This window comes from Gopherus flavomarginatus, chromosome 9 (genome assembly GCF_025201925.1).
Source record: "Gopherus flavomarginatus isolate rGopFla2 chromosome 9, rGopFla2.mat.asm, whole genome shotgun sequence".
Taxonomy (NCBI): domain Eukaryota; kingdom Metazoa; phylum Chordata; order Testudines; family Testudinidae; genus Gopherus; species Gopherus flavomarginatus.
In genome coordinates, this window is record NC_066625.1 from 38,775,132 (window position 1) to 38,792,716 (window position 17,585).

Consider the following 17,585-nt stretch of genomic DNA (forward strand, 5'->3'; position numbering starts at 1 on the left):
TTAAGATTTCACCTAGAGCTGGTGCCTGGAGCAGTTTCACCTAGAGCAGTTTCAACCAAAAAACATTTTCCCCCAAGACTTAGATTGTAGGCGGCAGCAGTTGAGGATGAAGTAGCAGCAGCCGCCCTACTACACTTTAGCCCAGTGGTCAGGGAACTCACCTGAGATGTGGAAGATCTGAGTTCACTTTCCCCTGTAGTGATGTGGAGAACAGATCGGAAAATTGCAGGAGAGTACAATGAGCTATGGGATATTCTGGGGAAGGTCTTGCTCAATCTCTCCCAGCTTTTCCATTTTTTATAAACAGTCACTGGAGCAGGAACATGAACTTGGGTCTCCGATATTCTACCTAAGTGCCCCAACCACCAGGCTATAGAGTCACCCTCTCACTCACTCAGTCTTGTCCAATGACTATTCACAGTCATAATGAATGACTTTGAATTGCCACTATGAATATCTAGCTCTAATTTCACCTTCTTTTGCCAGCCATCTCAATCAATAGCGCATTTCAATTTCCCAAGCCATACAATACCCATCATGTGCACAAATGAAGAGATCTGAGAGAATTTTTCCCTATTGAGTCCCATCCTACTCCAACTAAATATTATTATTTAATATGAATTATTCCCTCCCAAAAAAAATGTTAAGACCAGTCACACAAAAAAGTCTTTCATAAGCAATAACTGGGGAGAGTTCTATTGAATTTAACAGAGATTAGACTAATCAGTTTCTACAAATAATCAACAGAATTTTATCAAAATTACTCCAAAAGCCTACATAATAAATAGGAAGGCTCTCCTTCTCTATTTTAAGACATCGTGTAGTGGGAATATAATTTTCTGCTGAGTTCTATAGACTGTCTCCAAAAAAACAAAAACAAAACAACAACAAAAAGCCACAGGAAGCATACGTAACTGGCTTTGACCAAAACACAGCACAATGTTTTAAGTCTATTGCTAAACGGATTCCCAGAGGGGAGAACACTGTCTTGGAGTCTTCTTTGAGGCCTCTTTGACCAATTTCATTTTGGATAGACAGAGAATTTTCAAGGAAGCACTTAAGTCCAAGATCGGACTGCTCAAGATAATACCCTTCAGCAGATCTCACAGCCAGTAAAGCCAGGAGTCTTCCCAAGGTAGAAGAGTCATTTGTTCACACTTGTCCATCACTGACACCTTCCGAATACTTCAGGCAGTTCTTTATACCAGTCAAATACAACACAAGAGCTTTGATGGTAAAATGTCTCAGGTGCCCAGTTCTGGGATCTTACTGCTTCACTATGGCCTTCATTTGTACTTTATTAACAGATAACCAAAATAGCTGACTGTATGGCTCACTTGGACCAGTTATTTAAATACCATTTAAGTTTTTGCAGGGTATAGTATCCCGGATAAGTTCAGTGGGTTTGCTGTACATTAATAAACTATTATTTACATTATGGTAGCCCCCAAAGGCCCCATCCCCACTGTGCTAGGCACGTTATAAATCTGTAACAAAGAGATCGTCCTGCCCTCAAGAGCTAACAATATAAATAATAAATAAAGCCACTTGCGCAATGTTAGTACACAGAGCTTCCTGCAGCAGTAAATTGCTACAACTCCACTTTATCCTGCCAAACTTTGCAGCAGAAAATGATGATAAATTGTATATCATCTGGGACCATTAAACTGTCTCTAATGTGTGGTTACAGTAATATAAATATGATGATGATGATGATGATGATGATGATGATGAGGAGGAGGAGGAGGAAAGAAAACAAAGCTGTGGCGGCCATGTTAGGGACTCCAAAATCTGAGTGAATAGGACTTTTGTAGGATATGCAAGACCTGACTCTGGGATGACTTGTGTAGTTATTCATTTTAATGAACAGATGGTAGCCTGTATATATATAGTTAAGACAGTAACTTGCTTGATGCCATATGCCCCTTTTTTTTAACTTGAGACCCTGAAGTTTCTTATGTTTAGTCCCATCACATGAGACTTTTTTCCAGAAAGTTTGGGATGGCATTGTCAAATTTGCATCAGCTTTCCATTACACAAGATTTTTTTCCGTTCTTTGAAAAGTAATTTCTCAAAAACAGCTTAGCTCACAGGTTCCAGATTTGGTTTATTCTATGATCTCAATAAGACTTGATGTCTGACTATTCTTGGAAAGTCTGGTGGACTCATTGTGGGGTTATTAGCTACATTTCTTTGAAATGTATGATAATTCCATGAATGCTCCACAGATATTACAGAGCTCCCAGGTTCCTTGTATGGGATCCATGTGGGGCTTAGAAACTCTGTCAGAGTAGACACACCAAATGTATTAGGATAAATTGCAGAATTTATAAGTGCGGCAGAAGCAGAAGGCACTCTTGGGCTCCAGAAACTCTCTATCCTGCAGAACTTGTAAGCTGAGACAAGGTGAGTCTCCAAAACTCCTGCATTTTACTGAGATTTTTGAGCTACTGGTAGAATATTTTAAATTTCAGATTTTCATGTTTGTTTTTAACCATAACACTGAATTCAAAACATTTGAGGTGCTTCTATGACTACACCATTCTAATTACATTGATTTAAATAGAACACAGATTTGGTTATAGTACAATTATAACCAAATCTGTGATCTGGAAAATAAGGCTAAATTATAGCTTTATTATTTTTCATTTTTATTTCTGAAGGTACTTGACTAACAGCACTGATTGACAGCTACCATACTATTATACTCCAACATAAATGAACTAGAGCAGTGGATCTCAAACTGGGGTCTGCAAGGGTACTCCAAGGGGTCCACAAGTCATGTCCGGGCAGGGCTGGCGCTTCCATTAGGTGACCCTAGGCAGTCGCCTAGGGTGCCAGGATTCAGGGGGCGGCATTTTGTGCACTCCCCATGGGGCGCACGGGAGTGTCCAGTTCCGCTCCTGTTGTGCCACTGAAGAAGGACCTTCTGCCGACGTGCCGCGGAAAACAGTGGCAGGCAACTGAGCAGCTCAATGACTGCCACTGTCGCCTGCGGCATTTCGGCGAAGGGTCCTTCTTCGGCGGTGCAATGGGAAAGGAACCGGGAGCTCTCGCGTGCCCCATGGGGAGCGCACAAAATGCCACCCCCCGAATTCTGCCGAGGGTGCCAGAAATCCTGGCGCCGCTCCTGTGTCCGGGGCCAGCAACCGCGCTGATCAACCCCTCCCTCTCTCTCCCAGTGCCTCCTCCACGTTGCAAAACAGCTGTTCAGCAGTGTGCAGGAGGCGCTGGGAAGGAGGAGGAGGAGTGGGGATGGGGGGCACTCAGGGGAGGGAGTGGAAAGAGGCGAGGCAGAGGTAGAGTGGGGGTGAGCGTGGGGTTTTGGGGGAAAGGGGTGGAGGAGGGGCAGGGCCTGGGGCTGAGTGGGGATTGAGCATCCCCGGGGAAAATTAGAAATCAGCTTGTAGGAGGTCTGTAAAAATGTTTAAATCAAAATGGGGGTCCTTGGGTTGCTAAAGTTTGAGAACCTCTGAACTAGAGAGCATTTCCCATCTACCTCGCTTCACAAACCATTGGGGTAGATTGTAACAAACTGAAAGATTAATCTGGCCAGGAGCCAAATGCAGCTAATACTGGCCTTTGGCCTCAATATATTATGATGACTTTCTGCCTCGCTCGGGGTTTTCCCATGGAAAAGTGGGTAAAAATCTTTTAGAGGAATTATCTGAGGATTCCAAGAGGAGAGGGTTATTCACCATGTGCAGTAACTGAGATTCTTCAAGATGGTTGTCCCTCTGGGTGCTGCACCTTGTGCTCTGCGCTTGTAATCAGAGATCTGTAGCAGCTGTGCCTAGTTGGGTCATGCACGTGCCGTTGCCGTTACACTGCACCCCGGGAGGTTACATAGCACTGTGCAACCAGCTGTTCCTTGGTTCGTTCTCTTCTGCAGAGAATCTAGCGTGAAACTCCAAGTAGAGGGGAGGAGGGAATGTAGTGGAGCACACACGGGGACAACCATCTTGAAGAATCTCAGTTGCTGCACAAGGTGAGTAAGTCTCTCTTCTTCGAGGAGCATCCCTGTGGGTGCTCCACTTTAGGTGACTGTCGAGCAGTGCCCCTCAGAGCGTCTGATGATGACTGTTGCTCTATACAGCATAGTGCTTTGTGAATGTGTGGGCAGATGCCCAAGCTGCTGCTCCGCAAATGTCAATAATGGGGACATTGATGAGAAAGGCTATGGATGCTGGAAGCGTGTGGGCATAGGCGCCGACTTCTCCTCTGCCTCGTGGGTGCTCGACCCCACCCCGGCTCCTGGCCCCGTCCCTGTACCACCCTTGCCCTGCCCCATTTCCACTCCCTTCTCCCAAGTCCTTGCCCCTGCCCTGACTCTTTACTGCCTCCTTCCTCGAGCACGCCACTCCTCCCCCCTCCCTCCCAGAAAGTCCTAAGCGCCACCAAACAGCTCTTAGGCAGTGGGCAGGAAGTGCTGGGAAGGTGAGGAGCGGGGGACACTGCACTCGGAGGACGAGAAGGGGATGGGGGCGGGGGGAGCTTGGCTGCCAGTGGGTGCGGAGCACTCGCTAATTTTTCCCCATGGGTGTTCCAGCCCCGCAGCACCCACAGAGTCAGCACCTATGTATGTGAAGGTTCCCATTGGGGCTTGTAATTGATGCTTTTGATAACAAAGGTGGATGCATCCCAATATCCACTTGCATAGTCTGCTTTGTGATGGTTTTCCCTTTTGATTGTTCTGTTATATAGACGAATAGTCTGGGATTTTCTAAATGGTTTTGTTCTTTCCATGTAGAAAGCTAATGTTCTTTGAACGTCCAGTGTGTGGAGTGATGCCGCTCTCTTTTGTCTGCATGCAGTTTTGGAAAAAACACAGGAAAGTAAAATGGTTTGTTCAAATGAAAGGGGGAGGCAACTCTGGCTAGGAATTTAGGGTGTGGTTTTACGATAACTTTATCTTTAAAGAAAATGGTGTATGGGGGGTGTGCCATTAGGGCACCTTGTTGGGTGGGCAAATATGGTGACACCTTATTGTGGAAAGCTGTCATAGCTACCAAACGTACCCTGATGCAGCTTGTAGAGAGATCCGGGTTTTTAGTTCTAATATGTAATCCAGTACTCTTGGTAAAGGGGAGGATGTTGGTATGATTTGTTTGTCCTGGCAACATATGTTGAAACATTTCCATTTATGAATACATGTCTTGCATAAATTTGGTCTACGGCTGTGCAGTAATATGACTTTTACTTCCTCCAAATAGGTCATTTCATTTCCTCTCGGCCATGGAGCAGCCAGGCCCTGAGGTGAAGTATTGTGAGGTTCGGATGGTGGATGAGTCCTACATCTTGGGAGAGAAGATGAGGTATTACTGGAAGATTTTGAAGTGGGCACACCACCATCTGGGTGCTATTAGGATGAATTTAGATTTGGCCCTCTTGATCTTGTTTCTGACCCAAGTTAAGAATAGGGTCAGGGGAAAGGCATACTGTGATAGACCCAGGCCAGTTGGGAACAGCAGAGTAGTAGAAGGGAGATATACTGGCCACTGGATAAGCAGTTTTCTGTTCCCTGAGTGACCAGAGGAGGGGCTGCTCCAGGCTAATGAGAACACCTGACTCCAACTAACCTGCTAAGAGTCAGGTGAGGCTGTTAAGTACCTGACTCTAATTAGGGCCCCTCTAATGCTATAAAAGGCCTCACTCCAGTCAGGCCAAAGGGAGCCAGAGGAGAGGAAATGCGTGTGAGGAACAGTGAGCAAGAGGCGTGCAAGAAGTTGAGAGTGAGTAGGCATACTGCTGGAGGACTGAGAAGTACAAGCATTATCAGACATCAGGAGGAAGGTCCAGTAGTGAGGACAAAGAAGGTGTTGAGAGGAGGCCATGGGGAAGTAGCCCGGGGAGTTGTAGCTGTTGTGCTACTGTACCAGGAGGCACTTTAGACAGCTGCAGTCCACAGGGCCCTGGGATGGAACCCGGAGTAGATGGCGGGCTTGGGTTCCCCCCAAACCTCCCAACTCCTGATCAAACACAGGAAAAATTGACCTGGACAGTGTCTTCTACCAGAGGGGAAGGTCTCTGGGCTGTTTCCCGACTCACAGGGTGAATCTGTGAGGTGGGCAAATCCGCCAATAAGCGCAGGACCCACCAAGGTAGAGGAGGAACTTTGTCACAATACATTAACAGGGCATCCAATTTGATGAGGAGAGCGTCACTTAGGGAATGGAGTCCCAGTCTGGCTCTAAAGCAATATTGAAGTTACTTGGTTCTGTGCTGTTGCAAAGAGGTCTATGGCAGGGAATCCCCATAGTTTGAATATCATATGTAGAACTCCAGGGTCCATTTCCCATTCAGGATTCTGTGAGAACTCTCCACGTAGTGCATCTGCTGCTGTGTTTTGACATCCCGGAAGATAGGATGCTGATATGTCAATGTTGTGGCTGATGCACCAATTCCAGAGCAGTATTGCCCCTGTGCATAGGGAGTGTGATCATGGCCTCCCCCCACCACCTTGGCAGTTTATGTAAAACATGCATGCTACATTGTCCATGAGGGTCCTGATGGCTTTGTCTTTGTTTAGAGGTAGAAAGTGGTTGCATGCGTTGTAGTCTGCCCTTAGCTCCAGCAAGTTTATGTGCCTGTTGGACTCTGATGGGTACCTTCGGCCTTGGACTGCGCTGTTGAGTAGATGCACTCCCCAGCCTATTAGGAAGGCATCCATGGTACTTGTCACTGTTGGAGTCCTTTGTAGAAATGAGACTCCTTGTAGTGGGCCGGCGTGGCTCCCCTCCTCCCCGGAGAGGGTCGAGCCCCGCCGGAGGCCAGAGTGGACAGAGCTAGGGAGCTCTGAGTCCGCCCCTCAAAGGGTCAGGCGGCGACCCGGAACTATAAAAGCCGGCTCTCAGAGCTCAGTGAGGCCCCAGCAGCCAGAGAGAACAGATGTCCCTCCAGGAGCTCGAAACTGGGAGACTCCAGTGACCCAGGGGAGCCGCCCAGACTGGCCGGAGCTTCCCCGCGCTCGCTACCAGGAGGAGCTGCCTGAGCTTTTCCGCACTCACTACCAGGAGGAGCTGCCTGAGCTTTCCCGCACTCACTACCAGGAGGAGCTGCCTGAGCTTCCCCGTGCTCGCTACCAGGAGGAGCTGCCTGAGCTTCCTTGCGCCTATGACCCAGAGGAGCCGCTGGAGCTTCCCCATGCCTGCTACTACCCGGAGGAGCCGCTGGCGCTACCGTGGCCCGACTATCCCGAGGAACTCCCGGACCTACCGCTCAGCCCCGGTCGTGATGAGCCTATGCTCCTGGACCTCGCAGTGGCCGACGTTAGGACCCAGGTAGGTCCTGAGGGGGAGTACGGAAGCAGCCCGGGGACAGCCGACCCCAGTCAGGCTGCGGAGTTGCCGGAGCCTATGTCAGTGTGTTGCGGCCAGGATCCCCACTGACGGACCAGCGGCGTGACAGCCGCTGTTAGGGCCCCGGGCTGGGGTGCAGTGGAGTGGGAGGGCCTGCGTCCCCTCTGCCACTCCGCTCCGGGGTGGGAGACTTCCCCTCTCCCTGGCCTGAGGAGACCGATAACTGCTACTGTTGCTCAGTCCTGCCCAAGGCCTGAGCTTACTGACTCAGCGTTTGCTGCCCCGCCCTGCCCAAGGGCTGGGCCTCGAAACTGTTACTGTTGCTCAGCCCTGACCAAGGCCTGAGCTGATTGACTCAGCATTTGCTGCCCGCCCTGCCCAAGGGCTGGGCTTGAAAACTATTACCGCTGCTCAGCCCCGACCCGGGCCTGAGCTTACTGACTCTGTGTTTGCTATCCGTCCTGACGTAGGAACCGGCGCCTCGCGGTCGTTACGGCTCAGCCCTGCCGGAGGGCCTGAGCCCCTCGCCCGCCAGGCAGACAATTACCGCAGGGACTGCCGGGCTAGCTTCCCAGGCCAACCGGAGTAGAGTGGGCCAGCATGGCTCCCCTCCTCCCCGGAGAGGGTCGAGCCCTGGCACCACACATTTACACTCCTGTACAGACATTCTTCGATTGTGTCCACCATTTTAGGGAATCCTTTAACTTATCTGGCATTAAAAGACATCTGCTTAGGCAGTGCCTGTGTGGTATGTACACTGTTCAAAGCCAGGCCTGCAAGCATCTCATGTGTAGTCTGGCATGTTTGATGACAAACATCGTTGCTGACATATGTCCCAGAAGTTGTCAGCATGTTCTGTCAGATGTTTGTGGGTCGTCAGTCACTGTCCAAATTAAGTGGACAAGTGTGATGATGCATTGATGAAGTAGGGCTGCTGTTGCTGTTGAACAGTTGGGACAAATTCCGATGAATTCCAGTTTCTGGATAGGTATGTGTTGACTTTTGCATTTTATTTGTAACCCTAAGTTTGTGAAAAGGGTTACTGTACTCTGAGTGGTGTTCATTGCTTCGTGTTGTGTTGGTGCCTTTATGAGGTAGTCATCCAGATATGAAACATCATGACACTGTGTCTGCGGAGGTGTGCCGCCACCACTGCTAAATCTTTGGAGAAAACCCTTGGGGCAGTTCACAAGCTGAAGGGTAGTACTTTCTACTGGAAGTGTTGTTTTCCCAGGGTGAACCTTAGGAATCTTCTGTGTGATGGATGGATTGTAATATGGAAATATGTGTCCTGTAGGTCAAGGGCTGAGAGCCAGTCCCCTCCTTTTCTAATGCTGGAATTATAGTTGTTAGTGTCACCATTTTGAAAAGCTGGGTTTTTGTTGAGTTTTCTTAGGTCCAGAATGGGTCTCCACCTGCCTGTCTTTTTCTGTGTTAGAAAACAGTGAGTAAAATCCTTTCTCTCTATGCTGTGCTGGTACTGGTTTAACTGTGCTTAGTTGTAGAAGGTGGTTTACTTCCTGTTGCAGCAGGTACTTGTGAGAGTGGTCCCTGAAGAGGAACAGAAAGGAAGGGAGGGTGGGATGACGATAAAGGGGATGGAATTACCAGTTTGGATAAATTTCCAAAACCAATTTTTCTGCAGTGATGGTGCACCAGACTTGATAAAAATGGTGACAAGCGATCTCCAAATGGTTGGGAGATAGTCTCTGTTTCCAGCGTTGGAATGTGTGGTTGTCTCGTGCCCTCAACCACACTTTTAAAATAGAGGTGGACTGTTGGGACGTCGAAGGTTGGTTTTGCTGACATCTGGTGTGTCTTTGCTTGTGACATTGGTCATATTGCCTGTGTGGTGGAGCATACAGTGGCGATCGGAATCTCTGGGTGTAATACTTGCCCTGTTTCTTTTTATTTGCAGGTGTGTAGATGCTCAGGGATTTTAATGTTGCCTTTGAGTCCTTCAGTACATGGAGGGACTCGTCTGTTTTGGCTGCTAATAGTTTTGGGCCTTCTAAGAGGAGGTCCTCAACTGTTGACTGCACTTCTCTCAGAAACCCCTAAAGATGGAGCCATGATGCACGACATATCATCACTGATGTTGCAATTGAGTGTGTTGCTGTGTCTGTGGAGTCAAGTGAGGCCTGCAGTGCTGTCTTGGCAATGAGATGGCCTTCAGCGATGTTAGATTTGAATTGTTCTTTTTTCTCTTCCAGTAAGCAGTCAATAAATTCCAACATTTTTGAAAAAAATTGCATGTGTATATTTTGACAGTAGAGCTTCGTAAAACTGCTATATGAAACTTCAGTTTTGCAGATGAATACAACTTGTGATGACTGAAGAGATCCAACTGTGACGGGTTCCGTCACAGAAATCCCCTTGGGACTATCATCTGATGTGCTGAAATTACCTCGGAGTCCATTTTCCCTGCCAGTTTGGGACTCCAGAACCCTGCCTTGTTGAGCCAGACACGCCAGCCTGCTGCAACACAGACCCAGCGTCTGGTCCATGCCACCAAAGCTGCAAACTTAACTGAAAACAACTCAGCAGGTTACCTGTCTCCAGCATCCAGTTCCCAATGGGATCCAAACCCCAAATAAATCCTTTTTACTCTTATACAGGGTAAATTCATAAATTGTGTGCCCTTTATAACACTGACAGAGAGATATGCACAGCTCTTTTATCCTCCATGTATTAATCATTTACTCTGGGTTTATTAATAAACAAAAGTACAAAAAATTAAGATTTAAGTGGTTTCAAGTAATAACAAAGTAATTCACTAAGCAAAATAAAGCAAAAACACACAAGTCTAAGCCTAATACATTAAGAAACTGATTACACATAATCTCTCATCCTCAGAGATGTTCCAATGAGCTTCTTTCACAGACTAGACTTCTTCCTAGTCTGGGCCCAATCCTTTTCCCTGGTACACTCTTTGTTAGTTCCAGCAAGACATCTCAGGTGGTAAGCAGGAGTTTTCTCATGACTGGCTGCCCCTTTTGTCCTGCTCCACCCTCTTTTATAGCTTTGGCACAAGCCGAGAATCTTTTGTCTGTGCTTGTCCCAACCCCCACCTCATCACTGGAAAAGTACAAGGATTAAGATGGATTCCAGTATCATGTGACTTGGTCACATGTCACTGTAAGACCCCTAGTCTCCATTCTTCCTGAGTTGGCCCACATGTACATAGGAAGGAGTGCAGGTAAATAAACCACTTACAATCAATTGTCCTAGTCAATGGGAGCCATCACGATTCTAAACCACCATTAATGGCCCACACTTTGCATAATTATAACAGGACCTCAGAGTTATACTTCATATTTTTATCTTCAGATACAAGAATAATACATGCATACAAATAGGAGGAATATGTTCAGTAGCTTATGACCTGTTATCAGGGCCGGCTCTACAGTTTTCGCTGCCCCAAGCAGCGCACCGAATTGCCGCCGCCACTGGCGGGGGAAGTCCCTGCGCCCTTAGGGCAGCAGGGGCATTTCCGCGGCAGCAGCAATTCGCCGGCAGCTTCTATGTTTAGCTGAAGCCGCCGTGGACAGCTAAACACAGACGCTGCCGCCGAATTGCCGCCACTGCAGAAATGCGTCTGCTGCCCTAACAGCGCATGGACTGCCTCAGTCCTCCGCGGCGGCAACTCGGCATGCTGCTTGGGCGCAAAACCACAGGGACTGCCGCCCTTGCAGAATGCCGCTCCAGGCACCAGCTTGGAATGCTGGTGCCTGGAGCCGGCCCTGCCTGTTATGATACCTTACAAGAGACCTTTTGCATAAAGCATATTCCACTTACATCATATTCACACTCATAAGCATATTTCCATAAAACATATGGAGTGCAATGTCACATTAACCTCTTCCATTCTCTGTCATACAGGGTTGTTCTAGTATAGTGTTGCTTTCCCCTCTCATTTACTGCTTCTACCACTAGTGAGTTTGGTGTGGGGTTTGTGAACAAGAACTCCACTCCTTTAGATGGCACATAGTATTTCTTGTCTGATCTTTTGCATGAGGGAGGTGCTGTTGCTTGTGTCTGTGAGATGGTTTTGGCAGGTTCCATAATAGCACCATTAATCAGACATCTTCCTAGGCAGAGATAGTATTACTGAAGTATGTCTAGTAGTTTATGCTGCGATTCAGATACCTCTTCTAGGGGTACGTCCAGGGACTTTGCCACTCTTTTGAAAAGTTCCTGGAATTGTTTGAAGTCATCTCCTGTGAGGAGGTGGCAGCATTATAGTTTCATCTGGTGATGAAGATGACAGGTTCACCGGTGGTAAGGTTTCCTGGTCTGAGATTTCTTTAGTTTCCTCAGTCATCTCCTCCTGTGTTTCTGAGGGTCCTGGTATAGGTGATGAAGAAGATTGTGGTGCTCTAGATCTTGGTGGGCTGGGGGGCTTGAGATGTGCCCTATATACTGCCAACGGGTCCCAGTAGGCCACTTTGGTGGGAATGGCATGGGAAGCGGTGCCCATGGGTGCACATACCAGCTATATGCATTTAAATATGAGTGGTATTCTGTCTGGTGGGATGGTTCTGGTTTGGGTGAAGAGTGATGAGGTGCATATATTTACCCTTCGCCTTGTCATCATCATCACTGAAGAAAGGGGGAACCAATCTAGCTGGTGTGGTCAGGGGCCTTGGTACCAACCAATTTGGAGTGGGAGCGGGAACTTCAGTGTTGAAGAGACCAGTAGCTCTGTATGTCTTGGGAATTGGTACAGTACCATGAATGGTGGTACCGATGTTGGTGCTGTGGTGATATGGGGGTGTAAGTAGTAGCCACTGGTGCCAAGGATTTTGTATTATGCTGTATAGTTACCACAGGTGACATCATTGCGCCCCCTGGTGCAGACTGTCTTTTTGGCTCTGTGGGTACCGAGGTGAAGGGTTTTACTTTGCCCTATGTGCCTCTGTCAGAGCTTGCCCGCTTAGGGTCTTTCACCCTCTGGGAACATGTGGTACCGGAAAGTCCCAGAGTCTCGGAGTCCAACGTGCCTGGTGATATTGGCACCAGAGTAGTCTTAGGGGCCAGAGACTTGCTTTTTCTTAACCAATTCCTGTTGCAATGAAATCTGAGCCTGTTTTTTTGTAGCCTTCTTGAATAGTCTCTTTTGTAGGGGCTGTTGAGACACGACCTCTGTCAGAGGCTGCCAATGGCGACCGTTGGCGGGTCCTAGACTCAGGGTCCAAGGCAGGTTTCAGAGAGGTTTCTCCATCATAAGGAACTCAAGTTGAAGGTCCCTTGCTTTCCTCGTTCTGGTCCTTTGATTATGGCAGTGTGGACATGTAATGGTCCTCACTTGGAGTCTTGTTGAGGAGAGTGGCCTAGTAGTCACGGCTGCAGCTCATGACTGCAAAGGGGGTTGTCAGGAGGGGAGCCCAGGCCCTCTCACTCCACCAGACTCTGACCCAGGGCCCTTGGGGCTACCAATAGTCTGTCAACCAAGGCTACTTAAGGCTGTCCTACCTGGGCCTCTTCCTCTTGTCCCCCCCCGGGACAGCTTAGTCTATGGCTTTCCCCTGGTGGGGAAATCCAAACCACAAGAAATAAGAGAGGGATACCAATGTTCAAGGTCCACAGGATACTTCCCTCTCTGGTTGTCTCTGGGGTGGGTCCTCCCTTCCCTCAGAGAGGGCCCCTTTAGACAGCTATGTCAGAGTCTTAGGCTTCCCTCTGCTCTGTGCTGCTGGAGCTGTGGGCTGCATGTCTGCTCACCTCCAGCTCTACCCCCAAATGAGCTAATTGCCTGCCTTTTATTTCCTCCAGCAGATGGAGCATTTGCTGCAGGTGTGGCAGGGCAGGTTGGCTGAGCCCAAAATAAACCCTTAAACCCTTATTGCCCAGTGTGGTGTTTGTACACCCCATTACAGTAAACTTTTGACAGATGTGTGTCCGAGACAGTGGACACACTGTGCATGTTCATCAGAGATAGGGATTTGACAGTCTGCAACTCAAGGCAACGTTTAAATGCTGGAGATCTGGGCATGCCGAAAAGGTTCTGTCCCAAATTAAGAAGGGAAGCAGTGACTCTAGAGAAGCCTAGCCTTATCTTTCTAATAAGGTGGATAAAGAAAGAAAAAAAATTAATAAAATAAAGTAAGAATGATTAATTATCTAACTACTAAGTTGACTATTAACTATAAGCTATCTTATTTAAAAGTAAGAAAGAGGTGCTACTAATCTCTCTGACTCAAGCAAAAGACAAGACAGAAGGAACTGAGGGACAGTTGGTTGCACAGCGCAATGTAACTGCCTGGGGCAGCACGAGACAGCAACCCAACTAGGAATTGCTACTACAAATCTACAAGCCCAGGGCGCATGGACACAAACGAGAGCACCCACAGGGACACCCCTGGAAGAAGAACAACAATTTTTAAAAGCACCTGTAAGATATTTTCATTCTGCAAGGTAGGGATTAATATAGAAAACTGGAATGTCTGTAAATAAAGTTGTTTTTTGCAAACTGAGATGGAAATACTTTGATTGTTGATAATAGAACAAACAATACATTGCCAAATACCAAATGTTGGGAACAAGAAATCTATTTCTGGACAATGGTCCATATCCTGCTATCTGAAAAGTACCTGAACTATGAGGCAGACGTAAACATCTGTAATATGCAACACTCTTCCATTCCCTCACTTATTAGCAGACGGCTGACATGTTAATGGCACTGATAACTTCCTGTATCCTGGACCTTCTGTTACTATAATGTCTTAACAAAAGATGTGCATTCTTGACTTCTCTGCTGTTTTACAGCTCTATGTTTGTATGTGGAGAACATAGCTGGGGCATGCCCACCGACCTATACAATGATGGGGTCTAAATTAGCGGTTACCACTCAAGAAAGAGATCTTGGAGTCATTGTGGACAGTTCTCTGAAAACATCCACTCACCCAATAAGTCAAAAAAGATAACAAAGTTGGGAATCATCAAGAAAGGGATAGATAATATGACAGAAAATATCATATTGCTTCTATATAAATCCATGGTACACCCACATCTGAATACTGCGTGCAGATCTGGTCACCCCACCTCAAAAAAGATATATTGGAATTGGAAAAAGTATAGAAAAGGGCAACAAAAATGATTAGGGGTATGGAACATCTTCCATATGAGGAGTGATTAATAAGACGGCGACTTTTCAACTTGGAAAAGAGACAACTAAAGGAGGATATGATAGAGGTTTATAAAATCATGATTGACGTGGAGAAAGTAAATAAGGAAGGGTTATTTATTCCTTCTCATAACACAAGAACTAGGGGTCACCCAATGAAATTAATAGGCAGCAGGTTTAAAACAAACAAAAGAAAGTATTTCTTCATACAATGCACAGTCAAACTGTGAAACTCTTTGCCAGACTATGTTGTGAATGCCAAGACTATAACATGGTAAAAAAAGAACTAGATAAACTCATGGAGGATAGGTCCATCAATGGCCATTAGCCAGGATGGGCATGGGTGGAGTCCCGAGCCTCGGTTTTGCCAGAAGCTGGGAATGGGCAACAGGGGAAGGATCACAAGATGATTACTTGTTCCGTTCATTCTCTCTGGGTCACCTGGCACTGGCCACTGTTGGAAGATACGATACTGGGCTAAATTAACCTTTGGTCTGACTCAGAATGCCTGTTCTTATGACTTGATTCTTACCTAGAGCATGCAACTGCCATTGCTATTTATGTTATATACTTTCCATTCTAAAAAGTGAAACAAGAAATCTCAGACCTCCCTCCCCTGCAAAGAGGCAGATACATTCATGACTGACTCCCTCCTTCCTAAACAAACAAACAAAAAGAGCGTGGGGGCCTTTTCCTCAAGTTAAAACAGGGCAACAAAATAATATTATATATTAAAAGTTGTTATAAATTTAAAAAAAAATGAAAAAGGCACAAATTTGAAAACGGAAGACTGAAAAAAATATCACAGAAGGATCTAAAAGCAACGCTCTCCTGTTCTTCTGGGCCAGAAAGCCAGATCAGGATGCTGAATCAAATGGATTTCCTGATCAATAAGACATTAAAATAGAGATGTTTGTGTTGAGGACAATGATGATTGTTTAGTCCCACCAGTAGATCAACTCCCTCTTTCCTAGATGGCACATGCCTAACTGCTCTCAAGAGTGTTACACTAGAAGCATCCCAACCTTGCCAAGTACTGGAGGAGAAAAAACAAACAACTGAGGAATATCCAGCTGAATACTTCACTTTTTTTGAGAAATGTATTTATCCCAGGGTACGTCCACAGCTGAAAATTTACAAAAATAGCTGTTCCAAAATCATTAATTCCAGAACAGTTATTTTGGTATAAATGCCCATGTGGACATTCTTGTTCCAGAATAAGAACGTCCACAAGGGATTTTATACTGAAATAACAATTTTGTAATACCAATTTTGGCAAATTTGCAAGTGTATGTTCCCACATGTGTTTTAGGATGAAGTAATTTCAAGGCATTGCAATATGAGAAATTATACACATTAGGAGGAATGGTTCTGTGGTCAAATCACACCGCTGGGAGTCAGCATTCCAAATTCTAATCCTAGATCTGTCAGTGATTTACTGTGTGACTTTAGGCACATAACCTATCCCCAGATTTTTAAAAGGTATTTAGGTATTATGGTGCTCGGTTAACTGATTTAGGAGTTTAACACATTTTTAAAAGGGATCTAGGAAATTAGGAGCCAAAATCCCATTGGCAGTCAGGGATTAAGCCTCCTAAATGCTTAGATCCATTTGTAAAATGACATTCTGGCTTCTAAATAAATTAGGCATTGCAACATTGAACACAGCAATGCCAAATTACCTCTAAAAAACTGGGCCTTAGTCTCTGCAAGTTCACATACCTTTATAAAAAGAGAATAATAGTTCACACAGATATCTATTTCACAAATAGATAACGTTAACTTATTATTTGTAAATTGCTGTAAGAGCTCCGATGGAAAGTGTCAAAGAAACGCAAAGTATCATATTTAGGCCACTTTGTCTGACACTCTTCTTTTCCCAGTTCTAATATTTGGAAACCAGAGGATACAGGGAATATGCAGAGTATTAGAAAGATTTACCAACACCTTCCTCTGACAACAAACAATCCTAAAGGGGAAAGGGATCAACTCAACCCAGATTTACCTTTATCTGAATGATATTCCCCTCCAGTTCTGTAGGGGTCTGAAGCTTCCATCTGTCCTTGCCCTCCAATGCCCGTGTGCTCTGATTGGACACGGATGCTTTCCTCCACATAGCTATTCTCCCTTTATTGGTACCAGCTGCTAGGAGACCTGCCATTAATAAAGTTGTTCTATATTTTACATCAAGTTCAGAAAAAACAAACATTAAATGAGGTAAAAAATAACCGAAGTCAGGTTTTATTTGTAATCCAACAGTCAGAATTGTGCTCATGAAAATATAAAAGACTTGCAACACTATACACAGGCAGTATGCAGGCATCCCCATAGAGCTCTGCCAATGTCTCTCCATACTGACTAGATACCAACAATCCAGTCCTGAACCTCCCTTGAGAAGAAACTGCAAGAAATATCACATGGCTGTAAGTGCGTTAAGGTCCCTTCTGTGCTACAAGATGGAACCGTGCTTTAACTGTGTCATGAGAGAACCTTAGTTTGAACAGCTACACATTTGTGTTCGCAAAGTAGATAAGGACCCTACAGCAAATTTGTTACTATTGAAAAGTATCCTGCTGGACACAGTGATATGAGAACTCTAATTATACTAAAACTGCTACAGAGCACTGAAGGCAAACATTTCACAACAAAGTTTATGAGCTAAGGATCACAGTTCTCACAGGGTTTCTTACCTTTAGCAGTGCAATAAGACACAGAGTTTATACATTCCCCTGCTTCAAAGCCAAGCTGCACATCTGGAAAGAGCACATAATTCTCACTCCGCTCTAAATCCCAGAACCTAAGTTCATAGAAAACAAGGGGCTTTTAAAGAGTGATATCCTTCCAGATGTTTGACTGAAGAGATTCAATGAGATACAATGCAGGGCACACATTTTCTATTCCTGGAATGCCCAGATCATTTTCATTTTAAAATGAAACTGCCAGCAGCTGTCTATGGCAGTGGTCACCAACCGGTAGATCGTGATCAACTGGTTGATCATGCAGCCTCTGACAGTCAATCTGTCTCTGTCTAGGGTTGCCAACCCTCATGCAGCCAAACCGGGAGATCGGCCACTAAGTCCAGCAGCAGAGTGAGGCTAAGGCAGGCTCCCTTCCTGCCCTCACCCGCTTTGCTCCTGGAAGCAGCTGGCACATTGCTGCGA

At 46.1% G+C, this 17,585-nt stretch overlaps 2 protein-coding genes across 11 annotated transcripts in view; one reads left to right on the top strand and one right to left on the bottom strand.

Annotated features, from left to right (window-relative positions):
• TELO2 (telomere maintenance 2) overlaps nt 1-17,585 on the top strand; it is a 384,906-nt gene that overhangs the window by 210,079 nt on the left and 157,242 nt on the right. The window lies entirely within an intron of this gene.
• IFT140 (intraflagellar transport 140) overlaps nt 1-17,585 on the bottom strand; it is a 254,848-nt gene that overhangs the window by 168,254 nt on the left and 69,009 nt on the right. For 4 of the 5 annotated variants that reach the window (XM_050968079.1, XM_050968076.1, XM_050968074.1 and 1 more), the window contains 2 exons: nt 17,115-17,221; nt 16,430-16,578 (listed from right to left, as the gene is read on the bottom strand). The exons of the other annotated variant lie outside the window; for it this stretch is intronic. In XM_050968079.1, coding sequence (XP_050824036.1) covers nt 16,430-16,578; nt 17,115-17,221 — 256 coding nt within the window. The remainder of the gene's footprint in view (nt 1-16,429; nt 16,579-17,114; nt 17,222-17,585) is intronic. 5 annotated transcript variants of the gene reach the window in all.